Source organism: Telmatherina bonti (assembly GCF_933228915.1).
Source record: "Telmatherina bonti genome assembly, chromosome: 10".
Taxonomy (NCBI): Eukaryota; Metazoa; Chordata; class Actinopteri; order Atheriniformes; family Telmatherinidae; genus Telmatherina; species Telmatherina bonti.
Genome location: NC_136628.1, coordinates 22527266 through 22542783, shown reverse-complemented (window position 1 = coordinate 22542783; position 15518 = coordinate 22527266). Strand labels below are relative to the sequence as shown.

General features: G+C 38.3%; 1 protein-coding gene across 1 annotated transcript; it reads left to right on the top strand.

Moving 5' to 3' along the window:
• The first annotated feature begins 1541 nt into the window (after nucleotides 1-1541).
• LOC306761162 (transcriptional coactivator YAP1-like) lies at nucleotides 1542-13666 on the top strand. The gene is made up of 8 exons (XM_079247260.1): nucleotides 1542-1728; nucleotides 2057-2292; nucleotides 3548-3747; nucleotides 4883-5037; nucleotides 8613-8716; nucleotides 8913-9022; nucleotides 10336-10436; nucleotides 10704-13666. Exons 2-8 carry the CDS (start codon nucleotides 2086-2088, stop codon nucleotides 10883-10885), a joined length of 1059 nt encoding a protein of 352 aa, XP_079103386.1. The 5' UTR covers nucleotides 1542-1728; nucleotides 2057-2085; the 3' UTR covers nucleotides 10886-13666.
• The last annotated feature ends 1852 nt before the right edge of the window (nucleotides 13667-15518 follow it).

Here is a 15518-nt window from a genome sequence, read left to right as displayed (position 1 = left end):
TAGGTCATAAGGTTTCAAATTTTCTTACATCTTTCATCCCCCATAAAAACCTAATTCCCACAAACTGATGTTGCCAACACTTTGCTTCTCTGTTGGGCACTCCGGTGATGCTCAGTACCTGTTGCCCTCTACACATCATGGTCTGTTTTCCCGTTAAATCAGAATCTTTGGTCTTTTCTGTTCTAAGATCCAGTTCCCTTTTCAGTGTTGTCAGGAAAAAGTAACAAAAAAAAAAAAGTTATGGTCACTTTTTAATATAAGCCTTACTGGATTGCTGCAGTAGTCGCTGCCTTACAGTTTCTCCCATATCCAGACAAGGGCTCCAGATCTAACTCACAGAAACTACAGAGCTGCTGGTTACATGTCTGACCAAGGTATTGTTGTAAAACTTTATTGCAGACACAAGTCCATATATACAACATTCAGAATAAACATCCTTTTTCTAACCTGAGCAGGAGTTAGATCTTTTGACAATCCCAGATTTGTTCTATATTTAACCTGATGGGGAATATACTGTGCTTTTGGCTTTTATATTACAGCAGAAAGTTTTGCATCATTCCCCAGAGATGGCAGTGGCAGAGGAGATTGCTGAGACAGTTGAGGAAAAGATGGGTTGCCCAAAGAACCATCTGACAGGTAGAGTGTCAGGATTACAATATTTGAAGAATAAAGGTTTACTGGCTCAGATAAAGACAATATAAAACATATATGTATTAGATTCAACCAAGGACATAAAGTTGAGGATGGAGTTATTTGATCTTTGCCCTCATTTGTAACACTCTACAATCTACAATCTGACTTTGCTATAAAGATAAAATCAGTGAGTTATCGGATGAAGTTTGAATTATAACTCCAATTCAGCCGATTTTTCTTGAATGCAGTCTGTTGAGCTCGGGCTCGGTGTGTGTGCATGCTTTCCACTAGAGGGCAGGACACTGAGGCTTGTGTCTGCACGGGACAAACAGGCTCCGGCTGGGTTGGCCTCATCAAGGGCGGATGTTTTCTCAGCGCAACTTCCCAATACCCTCCTCATCTCCCCCCCCCTCCCTAACCAAAAAAAAAAAAAACACTAGACCCAGGCCTAGAGTCTGACTTCACCATAACAGGCTCACTTGTCCCCCTATAGAAGATCACCAGCCTTTATCTGTTGTCACCTCCCAGCTTGGCCCTCTTGTTTCTCACCTTGAAGCAGGAGAAACCCACGGAAACTGGAGAATGTTGTGAAGGAAATTAAAAACCCAACCAAACACTGTCTGTCTGTCTGTCTGTAAAATACTAAGTATCTGAGAGTGTATAGCTCGTCAGATGTAGCTGGTGCTGCAAATACACTAATGAACATACAGCTTAATATTGTATTGATGGTTAAACATTGCAGATGAGTATTGTATCGATGGTTTACTTATCTGTGCTCAGCGTGAAATATTTGCCCTGCAACTGCGGCAGCTTTAAAGCCTGCAACCCCGCCCCTCCGCACTATCACATGAATCTGGACTGAACGCTGGATGTGAAAAAAAAAAAAAAAGTTTAGAGGAGTCGGTGAAATCACTCTTCTCCAACTAGTTTTTCATGTGTGTGACTTTTACCACCCCGAGGAAGCGTTTAGTTGAGAGTTTGCATCGGGGAAAGGTGGCTTCCTGAGTGTGTTTTTTTCCTCGTCTGTGGCTCCTCCGACTTCTTTTCTCTCTGCAGGAATAGAGAGAGAGGGGGAAACGCTCTGGCTGCTTGAAGGTATGTGGGAGTCATGTTGTGCACTGCTGAGATTGACTCTCTTATTTTTGTCTGCGATCTCTGATATAAATTGTACTCTTTCGACTTCAGACGGTGCTCGATGCCGTTTTTTCTACATCTGATTGACTTACAAGATGTTAGGACGTCCAAAAGACAGACAACGACACGAAAGTTTAAATTGGGGTGGGGGTTGGGGGGGTGGAGGGGCAAAAAAAAAAAAAAAAAAGTGTAAACAAATCTGATCATAACTGCGGCGCATTGACGCGCCTGAGCCTCAACGTGTCTGACGTTTAAAATGAGTGTTTTAATGACTTGAAGTTTTCGACAGATTTGTTTCGACACCAAAACTTTGGCGACATGGACGCGCACCGCGGTGGCGCGCCTCCGGCTGGGCAGCAGGTCGTGCACGTCCGCGGGGACTCGCAGACGGAGCTGGATGCCCTCTTCTGCGCCGTGATGAACCCCAACAAGGCAGCCATGCAGCCGTCGTCTCTGCCCATGAGGTTGAGGAATCTACCGGAGTCCTTCTTCAGGCAGCCGGAGCCTCGGGGCCACTCCAGACAAGTACTGACTACAGCTCATATAACCTCTGCCTCCATCATGAGGGGCCTCGTGTCCATACGTTCATGACAAACTACAGCTGCACAGTAACCCTGACATTTAGAAAGTCACCCAATAATAAACGTGGAAAGCAGCCTAACAACTATGTGTCAGCAATAACCGGTGTGATCATCTTAGACTTATCCAAGAGTGTTTTAACTCATACTACTTTTTTTCTTTTTTAAAAAAAAAAAGAAAAGTTCAAAATAATAGAAACCATCTTCAAAAAGATCCAAAAGATGTAAGAAAATAGTGCAAAATGGTTACAGTGGCAGCTGACTTGTGTACAGTCTGTAGATATGAAATATAGTGCAAAGTTACGTTAATTTAGTTTTAAATGAACTGAATGTTGCTCTACAATGTTTGTAAAATTGTAAGTATAAAACCGAAAATGTTTTTGATTCATCCATGAATGAGGCAGAAAGTTTAAAATAGTCACTGCTTTGTCATATTTCATAACCATCTGCACAGGCTAAGTTACTTTGTAATTTAAAAAAAATAAAAAGTTCACCAATTCTCCTTACCTTGAGCCTAAGCCCTGTAATATTTGGGGAATAAAATTTAAGAACAGTTGCTTTAATTTATTTTTAAAACACTGAATAATGCTTTCTGTCTGCAACTGAAAAAAATTATGAATATATATGCACGTATCATTTAAAAATGTAACTGTCAATAATACCCTATAACCAGATTGTGAAGCCACCTCCCTCTACAGCTTTAAAAAAAAAACAGTTGTATTTTGTAGTTATTGGGCCCTTTATGCAGCATTTATGCAACTGTTTTCTTTTTTTCTTGCTTTTTTTTTTTTTTATCAAATCATCGCAACAATTCTTAAATATGATCAAAGAAAGAAGCAGATAAATCAAAAATGGCATTTGAGAACTACGATTTTTGCATAAATTCATTTCACCTAATATGTTGTTGTTGTTGTTTTTTTTACTACCTGAATGTGGTTCAGGTATTTTTCTAACCTCTTAAAGAAATCAGCCTTGATAGCTTCGAGGTGATTTGTTATAATATTGGATACTACATCATATTTACGAGAAAAAAATCCCGGAGAATGACCAGTTTCAGTTAGGGCTCCTCATCTGTGAACCTGTCTTCACTTTGTGACTCATTCTTGTATCCCTCCTGATCTTTTCATCCTGCCAGTTTCTGTTTCTGATCGCTGATTTGTTACTTCTTTGCTAACTTGTTAACCCTGCTTGTTTCTTGTTAGGCTAGTTCGGATGGAGGCGTGTGCGGCTCCCTCACTCCTCATCATGTTCGTGCTCATTCCTCCCCTGCCTCCCTCCCAGTCAATTCCCTCACCACTCAAGCAGCAGATGTAGCAGCGACACCAGTTATACCTGACGATGTGCCACTCCCCCCCGGTTGGGAAATGGCCAAAACACCTACTGGCCAGCGGTACTTCCTTAAGTAAGATCAACCTTCACTTTATCAATATGCTGCATCTAATGATCTGCAGGTTGTTGGGTTTTTTTTCAACTTGTCAGGCAGACTACTAGATTTCCTTGTTTTTTGTTTTTTTTAAAATCCAAAAATAGTTGCACACTCCAGCGTTTTGCCAAATGAATTGTATTTTAAAATTAAGTAGAAACAACCATAAACAAATGAATTAATCTTCTTTTAAATCTAAAATATTCTAAATGGTTCTAAATGGACGTTAAAACACAAAGGAATGAAGGAGACATCAGCAATGATAGTGAAGAAATAATTGTTGCGGTTCCTCATCAATGTTAACTCCATCATTGCATAGGTAGAAAAATTATTCACTTTAGGAAAATGAGAATACATAAATGAGCGGTGTAAGTTTGTAAAATTGCACCAGAAAAAAACACATGATATCTGGAGCAATGTTTATTGGCAGAAGAAAAAAAATTATAAAAAAATGCACAGCTTCACATTTAGTGACACCAGAAGGCAATTTGCTCATAAAAGTCCATTAATTTCACTGAACTGAAGCAATATGTTGAAGAAGCGTGGACCAAAGTTCCTTCACAATGATGTGAAAGTATTAGAATAACTTACAGAAAATTATAACTGTAGCTTATTTATTCATAAGGTGCCTGTTAAAGCTACTAAACAAAATATTACTTAAAATTTCCCACTGTGCTTCTGAGTTTGTCATTTAGTTTTCATGAAATAAATAACCGTCCTACATGTGTTATTATTGTTGTTTTCATCTAATTTTATATCTTCAAAATTTTGATGATTTTTGTCCTCAAAATTCAAATGTTAAAACTGAAAAAGAGTCGACTATCTATTTCACATGACTGTTCATTCAGGATTAAAACTAATCGGTCCGCAGCAACAGGAAATGTTACAACTAGTTTTGCTACCAGTTTGGTTTCTCCTCCTTGAGACCAGATTTAACAGCTAAAGTCACTGTAGTTCACAGCGGCGCTAGAAGTGGCACTTGTCTGTGTCAGTGTAGATGTATATGTGCATCTGGTAGTACAGGTAAAGCAGGTCTGAGCCAAATGTTCCTTACCCTTCAGGTTACAGTGGTTTAACACAAGTAGATGTGTTGAGACTTGTTGTGTGTTTTCAGTCACCTGGATAAGACAACCACATGGCACGACCCTCGCCTCTCACCGCTCCAGTCGGCTGCAGCTCAGCATCCAATCTCCAGCACCTCGGTCCATGCCCACTCCCTCAGCAACCCAGCAGCCACTACGCAACCACCAAACACCAACCCAGAGACAGGTATCTCTGCTCTTTACTGCTCCATCTCATCATCCCGTTTCTCTTAAAGCAATGACCTTCCTTTGACCGTTCAGCTGCTTCTTCAATGAATCGGATCTTGCTGGGTTTTGGCTTCTGTGGGATTCCTTTCTACATCCATGGGTCTCTGGAATTTAGTGGGAAATGATCGCATCTATAGATTTAACCTATAAACATATACTAAAAGTCCAACGGTGTCACCCAGATGAGTCTTTAGTGGGAGACATGGCATCAGGTTTCAGCTGAGGAAAAATTAACCGCTGATATCTTAGATTAAAAGTGTTTAAAGGGTCAGTTCATCCAAATTGCAATGATCCCCCCCCCCCCCCCCCCCCCATTATAAAATTTTTGCTTTTATTATAGTATCAATCTAAAAATAAAAATGATCAAACAGAGTAAGAAAGAAATAATATAAAAGTAGTGGGATGACAAGCAGGATAATAATCCTCTTTAGTGTCTGAATTAGTTTACAATTTTTGTGTCCATCTTGAACATTAATAAATCCTCTATATGTTCTGAGTAAGAGGCAGGAACAAAAGCCAGTCTTCACCTTCATCTGGTCAAAAGTTTTTGCAAATTGTACGAGTCTTTAGACCACATTGTTTGACAAATGATTTTAAAGAAGCATGTTTTTTCTTGTGAGATTGCTCTTCACGGGCAAAGAAGCTTCCAGCTAACATAACTGTAATTTCAGAAACAAGCTACTGACAACCCTGGTTGCAAAAATAGTTGGCAGCTCATTTTGAAATAGATGGCAGCAACACATCTCGTTTTAAAAAGTTGGAACAAAAGGCTGGGAAAGTAAATGACACAAATCAAAAACAACTGGAGGAGCATTTTGCAACTTGTTGGGTTAAAAACAGGTCAGGTCAGTAACATGAGCAAGTGGAAAAGAAGCACTACAGAGCGGCAGAGCATCTCAGATGTAAAGACAAAGAGAAGTTCACCAACTTGTGACAAACTGTCTAAAAATTAGGAAACAATTAAAAAAAAGTTTTTTCTTTATTTAAAATATCCATTTATTTAAACAGCTAATTTTATTACGTAACAGTTCTGTTGGAAACATACTTTTTTTCAGTCCCACCTGTTCTCCGCTTGCAGCCAGCCGCTGTCTACTACACTCTTATATCTGCACTATCTACTGTTCTTACATTCATATTTACAAACATGGAGATATATCCACAGAGACAGGGAGGTGTAAATCTATTTGCAAACCACAAACAAACAATAAGAAACAAAGGACAAAGGTAATTTAGTGAGACTGCCAGTTTAAAGGATCTTATTCTCTTCTCTATGTTCCTCAAATTGTGAAGATTTTGAAGATCCATTGATCTATATTGCAAAATATAAAAAAGATTCCAAAATCAGGAGATGTTTGTGTATGCAGGGGATAGTTGTGTTGGAACTAAAATATGGGTTTATGAGATCTGATCCCTGCTGGCCTGTTGGTTTTCCATGCATCCCTGCTCCAACACACCTCACTCAAATTAATCATTGTGCAGAACATCATAGGCTGTTGGATCCATTTAATGTAAGCCAAGTGTGTTGGAACAGGGATACATCAAAAATCTGCAGGATAGCGGTGCTTGAAGACCGACTATGAACGTCCGTGCATTAAATTGTTTTTTATTCGTGGCTGGGGTTATAAATTATGTCATCCATTGAAAACTCCACATAACTTTTTTTTTCGTAAGTTTTCCTTTCTGCTTTTATGCAAATCAAGGATGATCGAATTTACCTTTTGTTACTTATCTTGGAGGCTTCAAGGCTATTCATGTTTAGCATGAATAGTTAATGTAGCAGTCGTCATTTTATACTGACGGCAACCATATGTTTGAGTTGTGTGTTGTCACTTAAAACAAACCAACCAACCAAAAAAAATTCAAAGATCTACATGAAGCTTTCTGGTTTTGGTTGTTAAAACCACCAACGTCACCGTCTGTAGGAAAGGCTGCAAAAGATGTTGCAAAAAGATTGACTGGTATTTTGATCAAATGTGAAAGAAAGTAACGAGAGGCTTCCTGGTAAACTTGATTAGCCAGGCGTCAGTGTTTGAGAATGCTACTACTGCACAGCTACAACATTCTATGTTCGTTTATAATCTCCTTAAAGTGGGCCTAGTTTTCTCACCTGGTGTTTAACCTCGGCTGCAGTGGTTTTTGTCTCTTTCCACTTAGAACATATTCAGCTGGAGTGAATAGGCAAACATGTGAGAGCAATCTCACAACATATGTTTGAAGTACTCTTTGCAAATTGTTACAATAAATCACAGCAAGAGCCAGGCAGGCCAGCCTCATTGCACCATCCACATCTTCACCAAAACATGATATTTTTAGTATGTAGGTAGCAGCTCAGGGGTTGCTTTAACACACTGAAGAAAATCCTGAAAGTGCAGATTTCAGAGGAAAGAATGCAACTAAAAGAGTAGACAAGTTAGCTACGACTTGCATTATGCAACTTAAGTGTCGAAATGTGGGGCGGTTTTTAAAGTGCACAAAGGCAGAACTGGCTTTGCACCAGTACAATCCTGGTGGAAATTGGCTAATGGGATGCATTTAAAGAGCAACATATTTTGCACAAGACCTTGATAGAGTACAAAAAAAGACCCAAAGGAGAGTGGATATTGGACTAACACTAGGCAGGTGGCTTAAAGCAGAACTTGAAATGAAATTAAAGTTAATCTGCCATAACTTAATATGTGATCTTGTATCCGTGCTTTGTGTGTTTAAGCAGTGCTTTCTTAGAAACCAAAAAGTCAAAGAAAACTCTGTATTAGTGCATAGTGTTACAGATGTGTTGCCTTTTACGTGTGTGTGTGTGTGTGTGTGTGTGTGTGTGTGTGTGTGTGTGTGTGTGTGTGTGTGTGTGTGTGTGTGTGTGTGTGTTTAAGAAGAGTTGTTGCTGTCTCATTTTTATATTTGGCTGAACAGACCCTTTAAATAAATCTTTTGAATGTTGAGTGTAGATATGATTGCATTTTTGTATCAGCACTTTTCCGCACCCACTGCATTGAGACACATACACAACTCATTTTCTTCTCTGAGGAAATTCTGTAACTTTTTATATATATGTCATTTTTTTTCTCAGCAAGCTCCACTTCTACTAATAAAGCTAGTAGATGCACAAAAATTAGTGGACGTGGGCCAGATTCTTCTTTTTTTTTTTCTCTCAGCACTCCATGCTCTCCATCTACCATTTGCCTTCTCACTGTGTACTTTCACTGCTGTTCAGGTCCACTACCTGAAGGCTGGGAGCAGGCTGTGACTGCAGATGGAGAGGTGTACTACATCGATCACATAAATAAGACCACCGCATGGGTCGACCCGCGTCTAGGTAGCACACTATCAAATTTGTGTCTCCTAAATTGACAATTCTTGTTTGTCAATAAGGAACATTTTGTTCCAATTCACATCATCTCAGGTTGCTGTTTGGCAACAACAAAATAAGGAAAGATCGCAAAGCTTGAACACGTTTTCCTGTCATTAGATTGATTTCACCTGATGAAAATATTAATTGTCAAAGAGATTTGCTTTTCCTGTGAACTTTTTCTCTTCCAGCCCAGAAGATGAGCGCTGGCATTGCCAGCATGGCCCTGCAGCAAAGGCAGGAAAAGGAAAGACTCAGATGCAAGCAAGGACTCCCTCCACAAATCACACCACAGGTCAGAGGTCAACTAATGTGGTGCACATGCACGTACAGCCAAACAGTTTTTTCTTATTTGCACACATAGCTGGATGCTTAAGGTATTTTTTGTTTTGTTTGTCATTTATTTTATGTTGCAGATAAGTGTGTTTAAAAAAAACTTGTCTCTTACTATTACACAAAGTTCCACATGCAGGTGTGTGTGTGTTTGGTAGGAGGTGGGAGGAAGGAACCAGATGCCTGGTGGGATGGACCACGACAGGAGCACTCAAATGCTTGTGGATGCCAGGATCAGAGCTCCCAACCACGAACCTACACTTAATGGGTGAGTGTGGTTACAAAAATGGAAAATAATTTTGTCCTTTATAAAATATACAAATTTCCTAAAACCAAATTGCACCTCAAGAAATGTTGCTCTGTAGTAGCACAGCGTTTTGTGAACCCTTCACAATTTCCCTGATCCTTCAGAAATATGACATTTTAGCATAATTGCCATTTTATAAAACTTAAATTGGAGAGAAAGTTTTTCACTTTGTTTGCTTGTTGAGTGAAGAAAATTATTAAATATTTCATATCTGTGATTTCTAAAAGTATGAACTTGTTGTATTGGTAGTGAATGTAAATACTGGATGTCTTCTTTTATTTTAAGATGGAAGTCTGAGCTTCTGTTTATGAAGGAAAAACTCAGGAAAAGAGTCGCTGCTTATTGTCAGGATGGAGGCAGCTATGAAAACACTCCTAAAGACTTTGGACTCCACCAGTCAGCAGCCACGTTGTGTACAAATAACTTCCCAAGCCGGGACAACCTATGCAGATCACTAAAAAAAAGCAAGTCACTGAGGTCTTGGTTTGGTTCAAATAAGAAGCTTTCTGTTGGAAATAAGACACTTCTTTTCAGCCTAACAACCTCATCCAACTGGTAAAACATGGTGGTGGTGGTAGTATCATAGCTTGGGCTTGTTTTTATGCCTGCCTGAATCATACAGGCAAGTTCTAAAGTAAACTATCAAAACATCTGTTTATGTAATGTTTTTCAAAACAACTCTGGATCACTGTCTTCACTGCTGCAACTACATAGACAGAGCAAATTCTCTCTAAGTCAGAATCCGTAGCAAAGAAAAGAAAGAGATGCCGAGAACTGGTCGGTTTATGTGAAGAGACACCTCGACATCTCAGAGTTGAAGTTTTTCTTCCCAAATTTGATATTTTCCAAAGGGATATCCACATAAGTTGGATGGATATCCACATAAGTTCCTCAAAGCTGATGCGCAGGACTGTTAACATGTACTAGAAATGTTTAGTTACAATTTCTGCTGCACAAGTCACAACATACTGAAAGGAAAGTTGCATACTTAACTTACACACATTTTTACAAAATAAATAATGCAATATTTATTTTCTTTTTATCAAATTGTGTTTTTCTTATGCACTCATAGGACTTGCTTAAAAATCTAATGCTAAATTCTGAATGTTTCACAAAACAAAATGATGTATTTTTTAAATGAAATTCATTTAAAGTGTTGAAATTCTGTCAAAGATGGGTCAGTGTACATAAAAGTAGTCCGAATGTTCCTCGTGAAGACAAAATTCTATTCCATCTGAAACTAGACGGGAATGTTTGCTTATTTTCTGATACAGGGCTCACTCCCGCAACGAGAGCACCGACAGCGGCCTGAGCGTCAGCAGCCTACCGCGCACATCCGACCACTTGCTGAGCTCCATGGATCCCATGGACACTGGTAGGATGCACAAACACATACAACAGTCTAAAAAAAACCCAAAAAAACTGGAATTTCAATTTTTATTGTAGGGTGGAGTTTAAAAAAATGTGTTTAACTTGTGGTGATATACCACTAATCAATTTTTTTTGTGACAACTGATCTTTATTTTTTTGCTGCTGACAATCCAAGGACTTTATTTTTCTTTCTGTTCTGTCTTTTACAACATTTTGTGAGCTCTCTTGCCATGTCTGAAAAACCAACATTGTTCTGTGACTAATTATTCAGGCGACTCCATTGAGCCCCCCTCAATGACCTTGCAGGAGTCGATGCCTGTGCTTCCGATGAATGAGGGTGAGGAGCTGATGCCCTGCATCCCTGAGGGTCTGAGTTCAGACCTCCTGATGGACATGGAGACCGTTCTCTCCGGGTCACACATGGACAGAGACAGCCTGCTTACCTGGCTATAGACACAGGCAACTGACGCCTGGTCAAACATGGTGTGACATCAAGTTTTTGTAAGATGACTGAGAATTCTGGAGGATTCACAAGTGGTACACAACATCCTGACAGAGAGAATATGCTACTGTTGAGCAACGAAAGCCTAACTTAAACTACTCACAACCAGAAGAATGAGAAAAGGAAACAAAGACACAAAAGGTGGTAAGCTGCTGGGTTTTTTTTTTTTTTTTTTAGGTCTACTTTCATGGTGATGCCAAACTGCATCATATTTTAGCAACACTCCTCTTGTTTTAGTCTTTAATTACAATATTCATGGTCTCCAGTTAAGTGCTTCACAACTCAGTTTAGATTTTTACCCTCATTCATAGACAAGAAATTCATCACTGTATCAATGAAACACAAAGCTCAATGATAAAATAACACTAACACTATTAGGAAGGGTCTCTTTACACATCCCCCTTGATTAACTGCAGGATTAAGGAAAGACAGGTGCTACTACCTCTGAGCAGTTACTGACTTTTGGTTTTTAATGCCGCTGCTCGCATTATTAATAAAAAACAACAACAAAATTTGTTACAAGCATCTGGACTCCAATAAACACTACATTAGATGCACAGAGCCAAAGGATAAGCTGATAAAGACTCATGAAAGTTCTCTCTTCTTCCTGAATACAAAAGACATAGAAGAGGGTGGAAGGCACAGCCTAGCGGTGGGCCGGAAGAGAATTTATTGCTATGGGAGATCCCATTTACAGTACGCTGTACATTTTCAAAAGCTCACATGCCAAAAATGGTGTTTTATTGTCTCATGAGAAGCAGAATTTTTTTTTTTTTCTATTCAGGGCAACAAATCACTTTTTAGAGCCGCTTCACATTTACAGAAACTGAAACTACAGAATATTCACATGATGGGGAGAAGTTTCAACAGAGATTTCTGGATTTTGTACACTACACAAATGATTACAGCAAACCTGCAGAGGAAGTTCTCAGTAAGAACACGAGTGCAGTCCAACACCATGCAGGACTTTCCCCAAGAAACCATCGTAGCTGAATCCTCTGCTCTCTTTAGTTTCCGTACATTAGCCCGTCTCTACAAATGGTTCAGCTGGTTTGCTTTGACCATACTGACACCTGGACGTTGTTAATACAGTATGAGCTTCTTTTTTTTTTTTTAAATTCCATATTATTACAGTGATTTTGTCCATGTCAGCATTGACAATGAGCTTCACAAAAGCAGTATTTATTGCAATTTGTCCTATTTGAATGTGTTGAATAGTTGTTTTATTTTATTTTATTTTATTTTTTTTAGGCTAACCTTTTTGAGAAATCATGCCTCCTAGTAGTCATCCTGCTGCAAATGTCGTTGGTTACTTTTTTGCTCGGTAAAGTAGAGACAAGACATTAACTTAAACAGCCTGCACTCCAACTTTGATCAACTTGGAAATGGATTCCTAGTCATTCTTTTTTTCTCCCTTTTTTCTATTGGCTTGAAACATTCCTAATGTTTAATATAAAACTCAAACTTTTGACTAGTCTGTATTCATTCTGCATTCCCCACCACAGGCATGCAAATGGTATCTCAGTTTTAGTCGTATACACCTCTCAAATCTTTTTCTTAGCGCATGCAATAAAACGTTTAACTTCTTTGGGCCCTTTTTTTTTTTTTTTTTTTTTTTACTTTTATCTTTGCTTTATCTCTAGTTGGTCATATCTTCAAACAGGCTTCACCAAATTTGCTATATTTTTTTAGTCTAGTCTTTTTTTGTAATGGGGGTAATTAGAAGTGTCACCAAACATGATACACACAATGAAAACTTCAAATGTACACAAAGCAACATGCCAAACTAATCAAAGTGGTGTATCATTGATCAATCATTTGACCATCTGCATTAAACCATGCATATAAATCCATGCTGACACAATCCTTTTCTTAAAAGAAAATTCATGGAAGGTGACCGCTCTGATGTATTAATGTGTAATGTATTTGGAATTTTCTCTACAAAATCCAGGCTTTTAACACATTTATGGATAAAATGGTTGCGCAAATGTTTGTCAGAAGTAGGTTGAAAAGAAGTCATTACTGTTCAGCCTAAATCAAGACATTAAAATCCAGTGTCTCAAGTTTCTTAATAATGAATGTTACTATTTATCATCAGTTCTTGCTGTGCCTTTTGGATCTTTTTTTTTTTTTATCATATGAACACATAAATGAAACAAAGCATGTTTTAAAGCCCCTTGCCTGATGAATAACTGTGGTTAATGCTGATATATGAGATTTTGCAGGGCTGTGACATTCTCTGACCCAGCCTAAAGTGTTAGTGAAGAAATAGTGAAGTGAGATTCTGTTGTGACTCTTCAGAACAGCAAGACAATAATTATGAATGCTGCGTTTTGGGCATGTTTGATTTTAACACTGTTAGGAGCAAATTCACTACAGGGAACTTGTCTTTTCTCTCTGTTTAGGCAAAATGTCTAACAAGTATATAATCTGCCGGTTTGTTTCTGCAGTGTGTTTGTACTTGATCTGAATTTTTGAGCTGTTAATTATTGGTGAGTGTTTTTCCTAACAAGCTCGCTGCCTTTTATATATGCAGTTTTACATGGAGGTAAAAACCTTCTTCATCATAATATCAAGAGCCAAGTCTCCTCTTATTAATGTTTTCTTAATGGAAGCGTTATTTTTACCAAGTGACTTATTTCTCATACACATAATGAAACGCACTACCTACCTTATTTATCTTAGCATGCATGACACCTGCTATGTATGTTACATATAATGATGGTTATTATCCTATTTACAGAATTTTGAAAGTGTCAAGCTTGTTTTTATGTTTATGCATGATTTTATATACTTTTTTTCATTATCATTTTAAAGGAGTTTCTGTTTAATAAACACTTAAATACACTTAATTTCAGTGTTTCTTGCTATCAATATGAAATAAACTATGTATCTTTAATATATCTTTAATACCATTCATAGTTTTGAAAATTCAAGTTTGGTGCACAGTGCATGTTGTTGTTATGAAATGTCTTTAAATTCTGTACAAACTTATGCATTGTGACATCCAAACAATGTCTTTAAACTTTAAGATTCAATGCCTTTTTTTCCCCCCTAAACTTTAAATAATGACTTTTTTAAGGATTCCTTCAACTTGACCATACTGAAATCAAGATCACAGAAGTATGATCTTTACATATTATACCACATAAAGGTGACTAGGCTTTCCATGAACAATAATAAAGTATCAGCTGGTATTATCAAACACACAGTAATTGACCTAAGAGAAATTTCCTCTTCCATTTGTGTTAGGTTTTTATTGAAGTTCAACCAGGCTGAGAACCTGGGCATTTCCACTAGGTTTCTACAACATTGTGACTAGTTTCCCAGTTTCACCTAAATCCCTGTTATAGAAAAGATCCCCACAGTATAAATCAGCCACTATGTTTGGTTGTGAATTTGGTGTTGCATAGATAATAAATAGTGCAGGTTTTCCCCTATGTGTCAGTGGCATCAGATTAATTCTCTTAGATTAATAAATTCAGATCAACAACTTCTGACCAAACAGTACTATAGACCCATACAACAGGAAAATAAGCCTTGCTCCATGTTTGTGTCCAATCATCAACAGATGGAATAAAATGTTGTAATATACAGTCTAGGGTGTACTCTGTGGCTGTACCCAGATTTTCAAGGGGCTCTGCAAATGTGTGAAAGTAATAATGAACTAAATTCATTCAGTAAAATGAAACACTAAGTCCCACGATGGAGAACTCAAAATTCCCCCCTTTGAGGGGACACGCTGAAAAGGACTGAGGAAATGACAGACACTATATCGTCACAAGAATAAAACGAGTCTTACTAACAAGGCGAGCTGCCCCATCACGTGACTAACGTCATGCGCCAACTCAGTGCAGAAGGGTCTGTGGCTGCCATACAAGTCTATGGTGGCTGAAGACATACACACACAATTAGAGAAAAAGTTTACAAGAAATTCATCCTTTATTTATCATGAGTTTGTTTAAATCATGGGTGTCCAGCTCCAGTCCTCAAGGGCCACAATCCTGCAGATATCCTATCTATCCCTCCTTCAAAATACCACACTCAAATTAATCAGTCATTGTGCAGAACTTCATTGGATCCATGGGAGCCAGGTGTGTTGGAGCAAGAATACATCAAAAGCCTGCGGGACAGTGGCTCTCAAGGACCGACTTTGAACATCCGTGGTTCAAGTGAACGAGTATGTAGTTCTTGCATTTGTCCAGAAGATGGTGCTGTTTCATCTAGCCATGGGTACCAACAACCTTAATAAAAACCTGACGTAGCTTCATCTCTGCTCCTTTCCGTGATCATCTGCTGGGGCTCATAGGAAAAGATCTTCAGGACTCTGACTTGTCTTCAGCAAGACTTCTGTAAGTATCTTAAGGTATTTTGACCCCAGTAATCTACACAACTTCAAGTAATGTTCTGACTTTTTACAAGTTTCTTTTAATCACTACAACATACTTGTTTGAATATCTGTAGCGTATTTTATGGATTAGTTTGAAATAGCTTGAAACCACAGACTGAAGTGTATTTGTAAAACAAAACTTTTGTCTGCAAATCTGTAATGTATAACTCCTGTTGCTTTCTTGACCAGGATTT